Source organism: Panthera uncia (assembly GCF_023721935.1).
Source record: "Panthera uncia isolate 11264 chromosome A3 unlocalized genomic scaffold, Puncia_PCG_1.0 HiC_scaffold_11, whole genome shotgun sequence".
Lineage (NCBI taxonomy): Eukaryota > Metazoa > Chordata > Mammalia > Carnivora > Felidae > Panthera > Panthera uncia.
In genome coordinates, this window is record NW_026057578.1 from 59,305,091 (window position 1) to 59,318,367 (window position 13,277).

The 13,277-nt window shown below is 41.3% G+C and overlaps 1 protein-coding gene across 1 annotated transcript; it reads left to right on the forward strand.

Annotated features, from left to right (window-relative positions):
* Positions 1 to 4,276: 4,276 nt before the first annotated feature.
* LYG1 (lysozyme g1) lies at positions 4,277 to 9,176 on the forward strand. Its single transcript, XM_049650192.1, has 5 exons — positions 4,277 to 4,389; positions 5,996 to 6,100; positions 7,023 to 7,216; positions 8,733 to 8,865; positions 9,058 to 9,176. The coding sequence occupies exons 1-5, from the start codon at positions 4,347 to 4,349 to the stop codon at positions 9,174 to 9,176; spliced, it is 594 nt and encodes a 197-aa protein (XP_049506149.1). The 5' UTR covers positions 4,277 to 4,346.
* The last annotated feature ends 4,101 nt before the right edge of the window (positions 9,177 to 13,277 follow it).

The following is a 13,277-nucleotide window of genomic DNA, read 5'->3' on the forward strand; positions in this document are numbered from 1 at the left end:
ATGATGGGATGATTATTTTTTGTTCATTATAATACTTATAAAAACATAGATTTCTGTTAATGCAAGTGTAGAGTTACTTTTGGATTTGTGAGCATGTGCAAAACAAAGAACAGAAATAGATGTACATTTAACAGAAGGTGTAATAGGCTGAATAGGATGTCTTTGCTATGATTTCAAAGCCAAAGGATTGACTGGGGTGTCTGGGTGGCTCTTGATTTCAGCTCAGGTCATAATTTCATGGTTTGTGAGATCGAGCCCCAAGTTGGGCTCTGTGCTGACAGCAGAGAGCCTGCTTGGGATTCTCTCTCTCCCTCCGTCTCTGCCTCTCCCCCTGCTCTCTCTCTCTCTCTCTCTCTCTCTTTGAAAATAAATAAATAAAAATTAAACAACAACAACAACAACAACAAAGCCAAAGGATTGAGGTGTTGGTATTTTGCCAGATAGCAATCTCTCCCCCACCATCACATTCCTGACAACGTTGCATTAACCTCATACACCTTACATAATGGCTCTATAATAGAATCCTATTTTCTCTGGAAACCTTGAAGGAGCTAAGGCCAACATGTTTAGCAGCTTAAGCGTGGCTAAGTAAAAGGAGAGACAAGCTTCAAGCAGATTTAACAGAGAGGCCATGATCTCTTTCATTTGATCTTTGTTCAGAAAGAGATATTCTGGGGATAGCTCCCAGGACCAGGAAAGGAGCCTTCCTGGAGTTCTCAACTCTGGGAAGAGTTTGCCCAGATGGGCAAAATGAGGCTAATAGGGCACAGAGGGCTTACAGAGAGAGAAGAAAGGATTTGCCTGCAGAGAGTGAAGAGATGCCATCACACCTTTGGGGTTGGTAAACTGCTCATAATCCAAATTCAGGAAACATACATATTCACAGAGCATGCAATTCTGCAAAAAGTGAGTTCAGGGGGCGCCTGGGTGGCTCAGTAGGTTAAGCGTCCGACTTCAGCTCAGGTCACGGTCTCACGGTCCGTGAGTTCAAGCCTTGCATGGGGCTCTGGGCTGATGGCTCAGAGCCCGGAGCCTGCTTCCGATTCTGTGGCTCCCTCTCTCTCTGCCACCCCCCCATTCATGCTCTGTCTCTCTCTGTCTCAAAAATAAATAAAATGTTTTAAAAAATTAAAAAAAAATAAAGTACGTTACAAGATAATTTTAAAAAAGTGAGTTCAGAAGGAACCTTAAATTTTACTCTAAAAGTTATATTTTTCTCAAGAAAACGTGATCATAGTAGAAAACATTTGATATTTGTGACTGTCATTGCTATTATTTTAATTTAGTCCTGTTGGTGGATAGCAATCTGCAGAGCAATGGGCTAGGGTGTTGCTGTGAGGAGAGAGGGAAAAGACAGGGCAGCAAGAGTGTGGATGACTAAGAGGAGATACTACTGGAAAGGCCTATCAGCCCACAGGGAGAAAGCAGACGGAAAGACAAGTTATCAATAAAAGCAGGCGACAAGACAGTGTGGAGTGGGAGACCTGTCTAACATGCATGTGTAGAGAGGCCCTCAATTCTTCTAGCATCAAACAGGGGGCCATGATGGGGCAGGGTCAGCTTCCTCATCAGCACCTCAGGGAGCTGATACAACACATTTTCCAGGCTGGTTGGAGGGCCCTAAGGACGTGTAGTGGCTATGATTTAAGGTTTCTGGTGAAGACCTGAGAGCACATTCATGGAAAAGGAACATGAGTTCTGTAGTGAGAGAATTACAAAGACCAAAAACTTTTATTTCCACCTTTTTCAGAAAAATTGCTTAAGGGAGGAGAAGATGGTTTATTATGCCTTACAAACCTAACCAGTGCTTTGGGAATTATAAAGCATTCAGTGGAGGGAAGATGGGTAGAGGCCATCAGGAACTTGAACTGGCCCCAAGGGATGCTCAGGTTGTCTGTTTCCAGTGTGCCCATCAGGCTACTGCTCCAGCTTGTTGACATCCTGTGGTGTGTGTCACTGTTTTGCTCTTCAGGAAGGAAGAAGAGGGATGCCAGCAGAGCTACTGTGCTTGGCATTAATTATGAGCACTGTGCTGTCTTGGCTTGACATTCTGATAATGGTTTCAAGTGCAGGGAGCCCCAGGGGATTAAGAAATTAGCCATAAGTAACCAAATGGACACTTGGTTACCCTGAGCACACTCCAGCAATGCCTCAACAGTCCCTTCTAAAACACAGAGTGCTTTTTGGCATCTGTAAATTTGGGTCACAGAGTTTGAGTTATTTCAGTATGCTGTGTTTATTTCCATTGTCACTTGTTGCTCTTTCCTGATGCAATTAAAACATAATAAAAGTAACTTTGTATTTCTAAGTAATTGACACACATAATTACATAGCCTCTTTTCATTCAAGTGCTTGCTCAACAGAGCTTTAGTTCCATTCTTGGAATGTGAGGTAGCTTTCATGTTGCAATGAAAACTAAGTCCTTTTCCACTTGGGTTTCCAAGAGGAAGTATTTTTGTTCCCTGGAAAAACAGCAACAAGAGTAAAATGCCCTGGGTTTAGCATCTGGATGCCAGCAGTGCTTTTTTCTTCAGGATTCTTTCCATAAAGCCAGTGAGAAGTCTCTGTGAAGACAAACTTTCATGAGACTGTATGAGCTTTTCCTATACCTAACTGGATCTTTCTCCATTCTTTTTCCTGGGACTCAGTGTCCTCTCTCAGTCAGTGTTGGAGGCTCAGTGGGTACATAATAAACAATTCCTGTTGAGTGTTTGAACCTGAGAAATTTTGCAGACCCAGCTAAAATTCCACGTTCCTGTAGCTTTCTGAGCATGGCATTTTCCACTCAACTAAGGGAAATCAGGTAGACCATCTCAGTGTTGTGGGGAAGAAAACCAAAACAAAACAAATGGCCATGTCTGAGGAGCACACAATTGCTTGGTATAAGACTTAATTCAAATGACTTCCTTAATACCTCTCCTTTACCTTGAGACATAATCTTTTCCTGGGTGTTTGGAAGGAAACACCCATAAAGAGTAATCTCACCCATAAAGCCGCCAGGGTGGCTCAGTTGGTTGAGTGTCTGACTTTGGCTCAAGTCATGATCTCATAGTTTGTGAGTTTGAGCCCTGCGTCGGGCTTGCTGCTGTCAGCTTGGAGCCTGCTTTCGATCCCCTGTCTCCCTCTCTCTCTTTGCTCCTACCCTGCTCACTCTCTCTCTCTCAAAAATAAATAAAACATTAAAAAAAAAGAATAACCTCAAAACAAAAGAGATGAGAAAGTGCCAAGTGCCGTATTTTTATGCACACTCTTACTTATAATGATAGTAGTAATTCAAAATGATAGGTAGTCAGGCTCAGCTGACCTAGGGAGAGGATGAGGAACACTCTGCAGTGGGAGGGGTTAGTGGGAGGTGGAGAATTTGGGGACAGAAGGCCAGCTCCTTCAGCATTGCCTGGAGTCAACTATGCTAGGTGGCATTTGTGTATTTGTTAGGTAGCTAGTGGGAGAACCAAGGCTCTTTGCACACATGGAAGTTGGTTACAGAAATGGTTGGGATGAGAAAGAGAAAGTGGGTGAGTGCAAGTGCTTGATGCTGACCATTTATCACTTCTCCCATCTAGTGAGCATCTTGTAAGTTCAATTCTGGCCCCCTGCCCATGACCTGACTTCATGGGATTTTGACTTTGCTGGTGGAATCAACCCGTGTCTCTATCTTCCCAGGTTCTGGCCCAGGTTTTCTCCTGTACAGGAGTCTTGCAGAAGGGGAATGGGGAACATGGCTTAAGGTGGCCAAAGGGGTCTGAGATTCCCAGGCTGGGGTGTTAGAGCAGTGAGGAAGGTCTACCAATTCCTTCCTCCAATCAAAACAAAGTATGTTCCAAGACCCTGAAGGCACTATAACCTTTCCTCTACACTGAACAAAAAAGAACCCAAATGAAGAGAAACACTAATATAAGATTCTCCTTTTCACATTATCTTTTCATAAGGAGAGGGCTACAACTGAGATAAGGCTCACGCATCAAAAGTTTGTTTTTCAGCATCTGAACTCAGGTCACTATGTTTCTTCTCAGTGTTGAGAATCAAAGTATCTTGTCTTCTTGAAATAATTACTATCCAGTAACTTGTTGGTATGGTGAGTCCCTGTGGACCAAGCAGGAGTATCATCATTTTAAAGCTAATTAAAAGGATGGATGGAGCACATGTCTTACTTTTGCTTTTCTTATTATGATTCAAATAATTTTCTTAGTTAAGATATGGGTGAAAAAGTTTTTCTTTTTTTTTTTTTACCTCTTTCCATAGAAACAGTACATATTGTTATGTATGATGACGATTGATGTTTTCACATCTTTGAGTTAATTTCTATTCTAAAATCATTTTAGGACCAGTAGAATCAGCTCATCAATATGTCTGTGCTGTGGCTGCTTCTGGGTCTCCTTGCACTTACTGGTGAGTAAGGGTCTCCTACATGACCTTGGAGATGGGAAGGGTAAGCATAGGAACAGAATGGTATTTCTGATACTTGAAACTGCAGTAGAAAATGTTTTTTTTTCTAAGCTGTCCAAAAAATACTGGACTTAATAATAGCCACTGAAAAATAGCTTCTTTCCAGATGCCCCACAAAGGAGGGGGTTCCCCAGAATGTAGGCTTGGCTTAAGACAGCATTGCTGGAAGCTGGACTTTAAATATACATCATTGATAAGTATTTATTTATAAGTGCTATAGACTTTATACATCATTGATAAGTATTCATTGATAAGTACTCATTGATAAGTACTGTAGGCTTTAAATATACATCATTGATAAGTACTCATTGATAAGCACTGTAGAAGAATTGTGATGGCTTCCTGTAATAATTCAAATGCAATTTCAAATAGAAAGCTAGCATGAAGGAGATCAAAAACATGTGACTAAGCTAACCACTGAGGCTGACATAGCTGCTATGCTTGAAATTTCAGATTTGGTCTTAAGTTTCCTTGCAGCTGGGGCAAAGGGAAAAGTACATATTTTTTGATAAATAAAAGGGGGAAGCATAGTTTCTCAGGAGAAGCAAATTTTATCATAGCTGTAACTTCTGATGATTACTCAGAAAGGGTGTTACATTTATTCATTTATTGATTGATCCATTTATTTAACAAGTATTTTTAAATTTCAACAAGATATTTTGGGAATATAAGGAACTTTAAGGAGCATTTAATATGACTAGGGAGTGGCTATGGGGCAGGAGCAATGAATGACACAACCAATTACAATATTAAGGCTATTTGTCACCAATTATAAATATAAAAATGTACTGATTGAAAAAAAAAGACACATCAGCTCATTTAGCTTTTACTACACTTAAAAAAGACCAGGTCTTTTAATCTCCATATTTCTTTCAGATTACTTATCAAAAGTTCGTAAATTAGAAGTATTTACTCCAAAATATTAATATTTTCAGATGTCAATCTCAAGAAGCTCTCAGTAAGAAATTAGAACTTTAAAAGGCATTTATATAAATATACAATACACATATGATGATGTGTAGTAGATTTATTTCCAAAGATTTGCAAATCATGAAGATTTGATGATATGAGCAAAGAAGAAAGTAAATAAAAAAAGAGCAATCTAATGAGAAGTGCTTTCTTCCCTCTGGTTCTCTAGAGCAACCATAAATATCTCACCTGACCAACCGGTCAGGAATATTTGACGGTGAAGTACTGAGAGTTCCCCTAGCATACAGGATGAGGACTAGTTACAGGGAAGAGATCATCTGGTTTGATTCCAAGACACCAACTCAACAACATTGGACATCCCCAGGGCTTTGCGAAGAGTATAGCTGCTCCAACAGTTCCCCATGCCTGCAGGATAGGAGATGACAATTTTGTATCGAGGGGGTTTCTGTGATAATTTCCTAGTCACCATACTGTAAATTTCAAAAGTGTTTCAACTTAGAGTGAAGTTCTTGTAATTGATTTTGGTAAAGTTCTTTTTATTAATGGTACTTCATTCATGGACAGATGATCAACATGAGTCTAGTTCAATGCCTTACATTGAAATTTTCTCAATTTGTAGATTTATCTGAAAGCAGCAACTGGGGATGCTATGGAAACATCCGAAACTTCAACACCCCTGGAGCATCTTGTGGGATTGGAAAACGTCAAGGCCTGAACTACTGTGGTATTTATAATCCCAATGTCCACCTCACCCTCCACTTCCCTTTCTCTCGGAAGGCGCCTCCTTTTGGCAAGGGTGACTTTGACAGGAACTTGTCCCTTCTCCCGACACTTCACACCCATGTCTCCCTGTCCTTCCTCACAAATTTTGGTCCTCTCAACATATCCTTTGGCTCCCACTATTTCCCACAGCCCCACACTACCAAGTAGTGGGAAGAGCACTAGACGTGGAGTCCAAAGACCGTGTCTAAGTGTGTGCTGTGGTTCTTCAATGAGTCATTTAGTTCCCCTCCATCTCTACTGAAAGGACTTTAAAGTACTTATTTTACAGTCTTGTTGTAAACTCTGGTCGGTAGAATGTAGATGAGAATAATTTTGAAACCACAAAAAATGCTTACAAGGTAAACGGGCCAGCCAGGTAAATCAGTATTAGTTTTAATTTTGCCCAACATCCTTGTTATTCTACAATGGTTTAAGATCATGCAATATCTGGATGTCCTTTTAGGTGGGAAAGGTGGGCAAGAGTGAGCAAACCTGTCAGGGAAACAAGGACTTTTTAAAGGGGTTGGGGGATTCTCTCTTTCACATCTGGTGCCCATTGTAGCTGATGGATAGGCATATCTGATTGGGGTGCTTAGGATGGGGCCAGTGTGCCTGTGCCTAGAGAATTGTCCTGTGTGGGCCAGAGCATCCCCTGAGAGTCCAGCAAGAGGCACTGGAAACCATAAAGGACCCTGCCTCAGTGGACACCAACTCAAGCCCAAAGAAGAATCATACTTTCAGGTCCACTAGGATTTCAGACTGAAACATGGGCTTCTTGGTCCTAGACAACTGCCCAGATCCTTGGAGTGTGATTTCTGTCCTCTTGAGCTCCCATGTCAGCCTAAGTCACACAAGCCACATCCTTCCTTCTGTGTTTGCTTTAGGAGTTCGTGCTTCTGAAAGGCTGGCTGAAATAGACATGCCATACATCCTGAGATATCAGCCTGTGATTCGTACTGTTGGCCAAAAGTACTGCATGGATCCTGCAGTGATCGCTGGTGTCTTGTCCAGGGAGTCTCATGGTGGCAACATTATGGTCAATGTGGACAATGTGGGTGATGGAATCGGGGTTGTGCAGGTAACTCTCTGTCAGTTATGACATATGGCTGTTGTGATGCATGGCATGATGCTAAGGGGACATCTTCACATTTGTTGTTGTGGACACCCTGAAGTGCAGTTCTATGGAACACAGAATGAAAGGTGCTCCCTGGCACTGTGAGAGCCACATCCCTGCCTGATGCAGGTAGTAGCATCACTGTTTTGTTTTGAGCCATGGTTTCTTTTCAAAATCAACTACACTGTGTTTCCAGGATATCATCTGTGGTCCCCTAGTCTGGTTCCTTGTTCTGTTATTTTGTAACCACGTGACTTCATTTAATCTTCCTAGGCCTCAGTTTCCTCACCTATAAGACGCCATCCTCATAGAATTGTTATGAAGACTCAATGCAATAATGGGAAAATGTGCTTAGTATCTGGCAGATTCTCAGCAAATATTGTATTCCTTTTCCTTTTCTTTCTTCTATGCAATTCTTAGTTCTGAAGATCCAGTTTTATTTTTGCACTAATTTTGCCTGGTCTCAACTTGTCTCACAGAGACTCCCAGGGAACTGGGCATTAACCCCACTGTTGAATTCATTGTGTCTGGGTGGGGGGGGGGGATCAAGGATGGCAAGGAGACAATGGTGCTGTGATTTTTTTTTCTATTACATTTGACATTATTATTGTAATTGTTGGGAAGGCTTTAAATACTGTGGTCATCTTTTTAGCTTTTAGGAGCATGTGATCTCCTCAGTGATCTTTAAACTGGCTTCCTACTACTATTTGGAATGACACTTTGCAATTTAAAAGTACTTTCAAATACTTTATCTCATTTTGATTTAGGGACTCATCCGATAATCTGATGAGGATGGGGTGAAGGGGAAGGCATGCAATCCATCCTTTCCAAGTGAGGAGGTGCTTTTACAAGGATGGAGTCATTGCTGCAAAGTCACATGGCAGCTGGAAAATGCAAAACAGGGACCAATACCAACAAGGGCGAAGTTAGGGTCAGCATCATTTCTGATGCCTTGCTCTGCCTTTGTGAAATCTTGTCCTTGGGAAAAGGATGAGCCCATTTACTTTGAAGATGAAGGAATTGTCCCGAGTCAGACATTTCTCCTAAATATGTTGAAACTCATGTGGAATGGTAACCAAAGATGTATAAGAAAAATTAGAAGTACTTTTAGATATTCAGATTACCTGGAAGGAGAATAACAAGTACAGATAGAAAAAGCTGTTTCTGACCGGTTTGGAGGGCTTACATTTAAACACTGAAGGAGGGCATCAGACTGGGATGTTCACTACTTCTGTCACCTTAGGTTTTCAATTCTGCCTCTCACCATTATAATGAAGCAGTTGCAAAATGTCTGCTCATGCTTCACTTGCCCAAACCTTGTAACTTTTACTGTTTATTCCCAGGGAGATTAAAGGTGGCATTAGCTCTGCCAGAGGAGGAGGAGAGAAAAAAGAAGGGAAATTAAAAAGCAACACTGATCCCATGAAGTCCTGTCACTCTCCCACCTGGCTTACTTAGCTTTTCCTCTGCCTCCCTCTAGGACCCTGGCCTTTACGCTCCCACATCCTGGATCAGCGAGTCCCAGGTTTCTCAGATAATCGAGGTCCTGACACTTAGGATCAAAGAAATCCAGACCAGGTTTCCAACCTGGACCCCTGACCAGTACCTGAGAGGTAAGTGTAACCCAGGGTTGGTGGCTTCACAGCATGAAGTAAGAAGAACAAATACAAGACATTACATCAGATTCCCCCAAACTTCAGTTGCCTCCTATGAAGCAATTAGGAAAGAGAATCTAAGCTAACTGCTGAGACCCTGAAGCAATGAGGGACTATAGGGTCAGCATTAACCCATCTCACAAATTCCAGGTGGACTCTGTGCCTATGCTGGAGGTCCTGGCTACATCAGAAGCAGCCAAGACCTGAACTGTGACTTCTGCAATGATGTCCTTGCACGAGCCAAATACTTCAAGAGACACGGCTTCTAATGCTTCAGAGCAAACAGGAGGCCTCAAGTGTTACACAGATAAAACTAGCTAATGGAGCTTGTAACTGTGAATCTGAATTTGACTTGAAGGTCATCAAAATAACATGAATCACATTAAAGGAAGAGTTGTCTGCATTTTGTGGTGTGGTGTGTATGTAAATTAAGGGTTATGTCTCCTTAAAGGTATTTCCATGGAAGTTAGCTGCAATGTGGATTTCCACAAAATGAATCCTGTATTCATTGACTGGCATTGCCAGATATAGCAAATAAAAACAGGAAACCCAGTTAAATCTGAGTTCTGGGTAAATGATGATTGACTTTTTAGTATAAGTCCCATGCAATATTTAGAACACTTTTACCCTAAAAAATTATTCATAGTTTATCTGAAATTCAAATTTAACTGGGCATGTGGTATTCTATGTGGCAACTCTTATCACTGATTTCCTCGATAAAAATCATAATTTTTAATTTTAATTGAGGGGTGTCTAATTGGCTCAGTTGGTTAAGCATCCCACTTCGGCTCAGGTCATGATCTCACAGCTCGTGAATTGGAGCCCCACATCGGGCTCTGTGTTGACAGCTCAGAGCCTGGAGCCTGCTTCAGATTCTGTGTCTCCCTCTCTCTCTCTGCCCCTCCTCCACTTGTACTCTCTCTCTCTTAAAAATAAACATTAAAAAATAAATTTTAATTGAAAACTTTCAAAGAGAAAAAGGGTGGGATGGTGGCCAGCCCCATCTTTTGGGTGGAGAAGTTTCAGGAGAGTTGCTCCTTTGCAGCATTAGCTTAACCCTAGGACAGTCTCTTTGTCATTTAATTTTACCTCTTCCTTTCCTTTCCTGGACCACATAACCTTCTCCTGCGCCCATACTCCCCAACTCACCTAGATTATTCCCTGTTTGGGGCACTTAAGACTAACAGAGCCAGGCCATAGGATAGTGATTCATCAGTCAGAACTGCCCTCAAGGACATTGACCAACACTATACTGGTAAATTATTTAATTCAAAGGGTTGTGTTCTATAAATGTAATAAATGTCCATTCCTCCCTACTACATGATATCAATACTCTGCAGTGTGTCATTCTAGAACAACTGTCGTCATTTCAAACAGTATTTTTTTTTTTAAGCAACAACTGTGTGCTTAGCTCAACTAAGTCAACTAAATCATACAGTATAGTTGGGGATAACAGCCAACCACACATGTGCACAAGGTACAAACTCAGGGCCTATAGCAGGTAGCCGTGTGAAGAGCTCATCTTCAGTGTCAGGGGCCTGTGGAACCTGCCCATGACCACTGGTGCCCTTGACTTCCTCCAGGGCCACTTCCTTCTTTTTTTTTTTAATGTTTTTATTTATTTTTGAGAGAGACAGAGACAGAGCATGAGTGGGGGAAAGGGAGAGAGAGAGAGAGAGAGAGAGAGAGAGAGAGAGACAGAATCTGAAGGAGGCTCCAGGCTCTGAGCTGTCAACACAGAGCCCGATGTGGGGTTGCAACTCACGAGCTGTGATATCATGACCTGAGTCCAAGTCGGAAGCTCAACCGACTGAACAACCCAGGGCCACTTCCTTCTTAGCCTCCCCACCCACTGCTTTCCTAGACCTACTTTCAAGGCTGAATGCACTTAAGGGGTTCCTACCAAGGAAAAATGACTAAGGAAGCCTCATGAATACACCCTCTTTGGGGATTTACATTTCATTAGTACAAAGGAAATAGATTCTGAGGCACTGGTTATCAGCCCACAGGTGAAATAGTTGGGTGAATAAAATCCTCCTGAAATCACACCGTTAGGGCAGCGTCATGCAGCTCCCACTACAGACACATATGCCCAGTAAGTAGGGGTAACTTGTGCACATGTTGGTAGAGTCCTTCCTGAGAAAATTTCCAGTCAAAGAAAGCCAATTAGGAGCACCAGGATATCACAATAGGAGCTCTGGAGAAGGCTCAGCTGCATGAGAGTTGGTAAAAGTATAGGGTATTAATTATACAGCTACTAACAAATCCTTACTTGTAGAACAAAACCTTCTAACTGCCAACCACTGTATTAAAAACTGTAAAGGCAAAATTCATGCTCACAAAGTCTCCTGTTTTAATTGGGATACAGATATACCAACACTTGGGACACAATAAGAATTTCCTTAAAGAAGAGATAGCTAAAAATCGATGTGGGAACTTTGGTGAAGAACTGAGGCCTGAATTCAAGCCAGAGGCTAAGTAAGCTGTTTACTAGGTAGGTGCTATATTCTCACACTTGCCCTGAGAGGATACACCATTTTTATGCAGTTGAACAGACCAAAGAACTGCCAACCACAGCTGTTTTGGGACTTGCCTTAGTCACAGAAACAAAATCCAAACCCAGATTTCTTCCATTTAAAATCTTTTTATTTTTCCCTAAGTGAACACATGCACATAATTAGATGATTATTAATATGTATGGGGTGTGTGTGTGTGTGTGTGTGTGTGTTTCTGTCTCTATGGTGTTAATAATAGCCCTTTATGTGCTTGCTTCCTTAATTTTCTCTGTACTTAACACTAACTGAATTCTAAATCTCCTCTCTGAGGTAAATCAGAAGGGTCTGAGAGCACCCTGGGATCCCCTTCACCATCAGCCCTTCACAGCTGATGTTAGGGTGCCAACCATCCCAGTTTGTCCAGAGTTGATGGGTTTCCTGAGACATGGGATGTTCAGTGCTATACATGAGAAAGTTAAAGGGGAAAGGTCTCAGGCCAGTCCAGGTGAGCTTGGTGTTGTCCCTGGAAGGAGGTATTTGAAAATGTCGGAGAGCAGTTTTCTTCTTTCCCTCCCTCCTCCTCACATTCCTTGTCTTGTTATTGCCACAATGCTTGGGGTAGGAGGTTGGCAGGGGAAATGGACATTACTGCTGTTTTGAGGTGATGGTAAGCATCTAGCAGTTTACACTGGGTAGGATGTTCTCATCCAGTGAAGGCCTTATATAAATGAAGGGGTGTGTGTGTGTGCGTGTACACATTTTTTTAACCTCTTCTTGACTTAGCCTTTTGTCTACTTTATAACTCAGGATTTTTTCAAAAAAGGTCTGGGAGCCACCTCTTTGAAATGTAAACATCTAGGAAGATGGAGTATCTATGCTCCTGTCACTATGATAGTTGAGCTCTGGGCATCTCTGTGTCATAGAAACAAGAGAATTTTTATTACTTCTGGTAAAGGTGAGTTTAGGATAAACTATTAAAGAATATACAGCCAATGGTGCTGTTAGGTCTTCTCATATGTATATAAAGGCTAAAAATAGAGCAGCATAAAAAGATTATAACTTCTTGGCTGTGTAAATAGAATAGAATTTATTTCTATATGTATAATTTCTTTGCAGATGATCAACCGTGTCCATGTTCTGGTTTATGCTTATTCAATAATAAAATTGCTCTTTCTTTTTGACATTTTGTTCAACTTTTAAGTCCCTAACAACACAAAAAGAAAAGAATATTTGGTTAAAGATCACTCAACACTGGGCTGACAGCTGGCTGTGTGAGGAACTGGTGTTCCAGAATAAATCTTAATCATGTCAAAGTTGCTTAGTTTTTCTCTTTTTCAAGTACAAGATTTTCATCAAGATGCTAGGAATTTCTTCCTAGAGATTGTGAATCTCGTCACACAAATGGTTCTGTCCCAGAGCAGATACTGTGCAATCAGTTCACAGAAAAGTTGGGTAGTAACCTAGGATTACTGTACTTTCCTGAATAATTTTTGTTTTCCATGGAGTTAATAATCACCCTTTATTTGCTTACTGCCTTAGTTTTCTCTGTACTTAACACCAATTCAATTCTAAATCTCCTCTCTGAGGTAAATCAGAAGGGTCTGAGAGCACCCTGGGATTCCTTTCACCATCAGCCCTTAGCAGCTGTCCTCTGTGGCTCCTTGCATTTTTTGCATCTTTCTTAGCTTACTCCTTTGTTTTGATAGAGCACATCTTCCAGCAGCTTCCTGAAGAAAAGTGAATGGGAGGTAAATTTTCCCAGACTTTTCTCGTACAAGTATCATTTTCATTTTTCCTACTGTCACATGAATTGGTCATTTGGCCTGTTACAAAATTATAGTTTGGAAATAATTTTCCTTTAAAATTTTGAAGACA

Bases quoted from the DNA above. Each gene is read 5' to 3' on its own strand.
- LYG1 (XM_049650192.1), top strand. From the start codon at position 4,347: ATGTCTGTGCTGTGGCTGCTTCTGGGTCTCCTTGCACTTACTG. The intron at 4,390-5,995 runs GTGAGTAAGGGT...CTCAATTTGTAG, and splicing joins GGGTCTCCTTGCACTTACTG to ATTTATCTGAAAGCAGCAAC. The intron at 6,101-7,022 runs GTATTTATAATC...TGTTTGCTTTAG, and splicing joins TCAAGGCCTGAACTACTGTG to GAGTTCGTGCTTCTGAAAGG.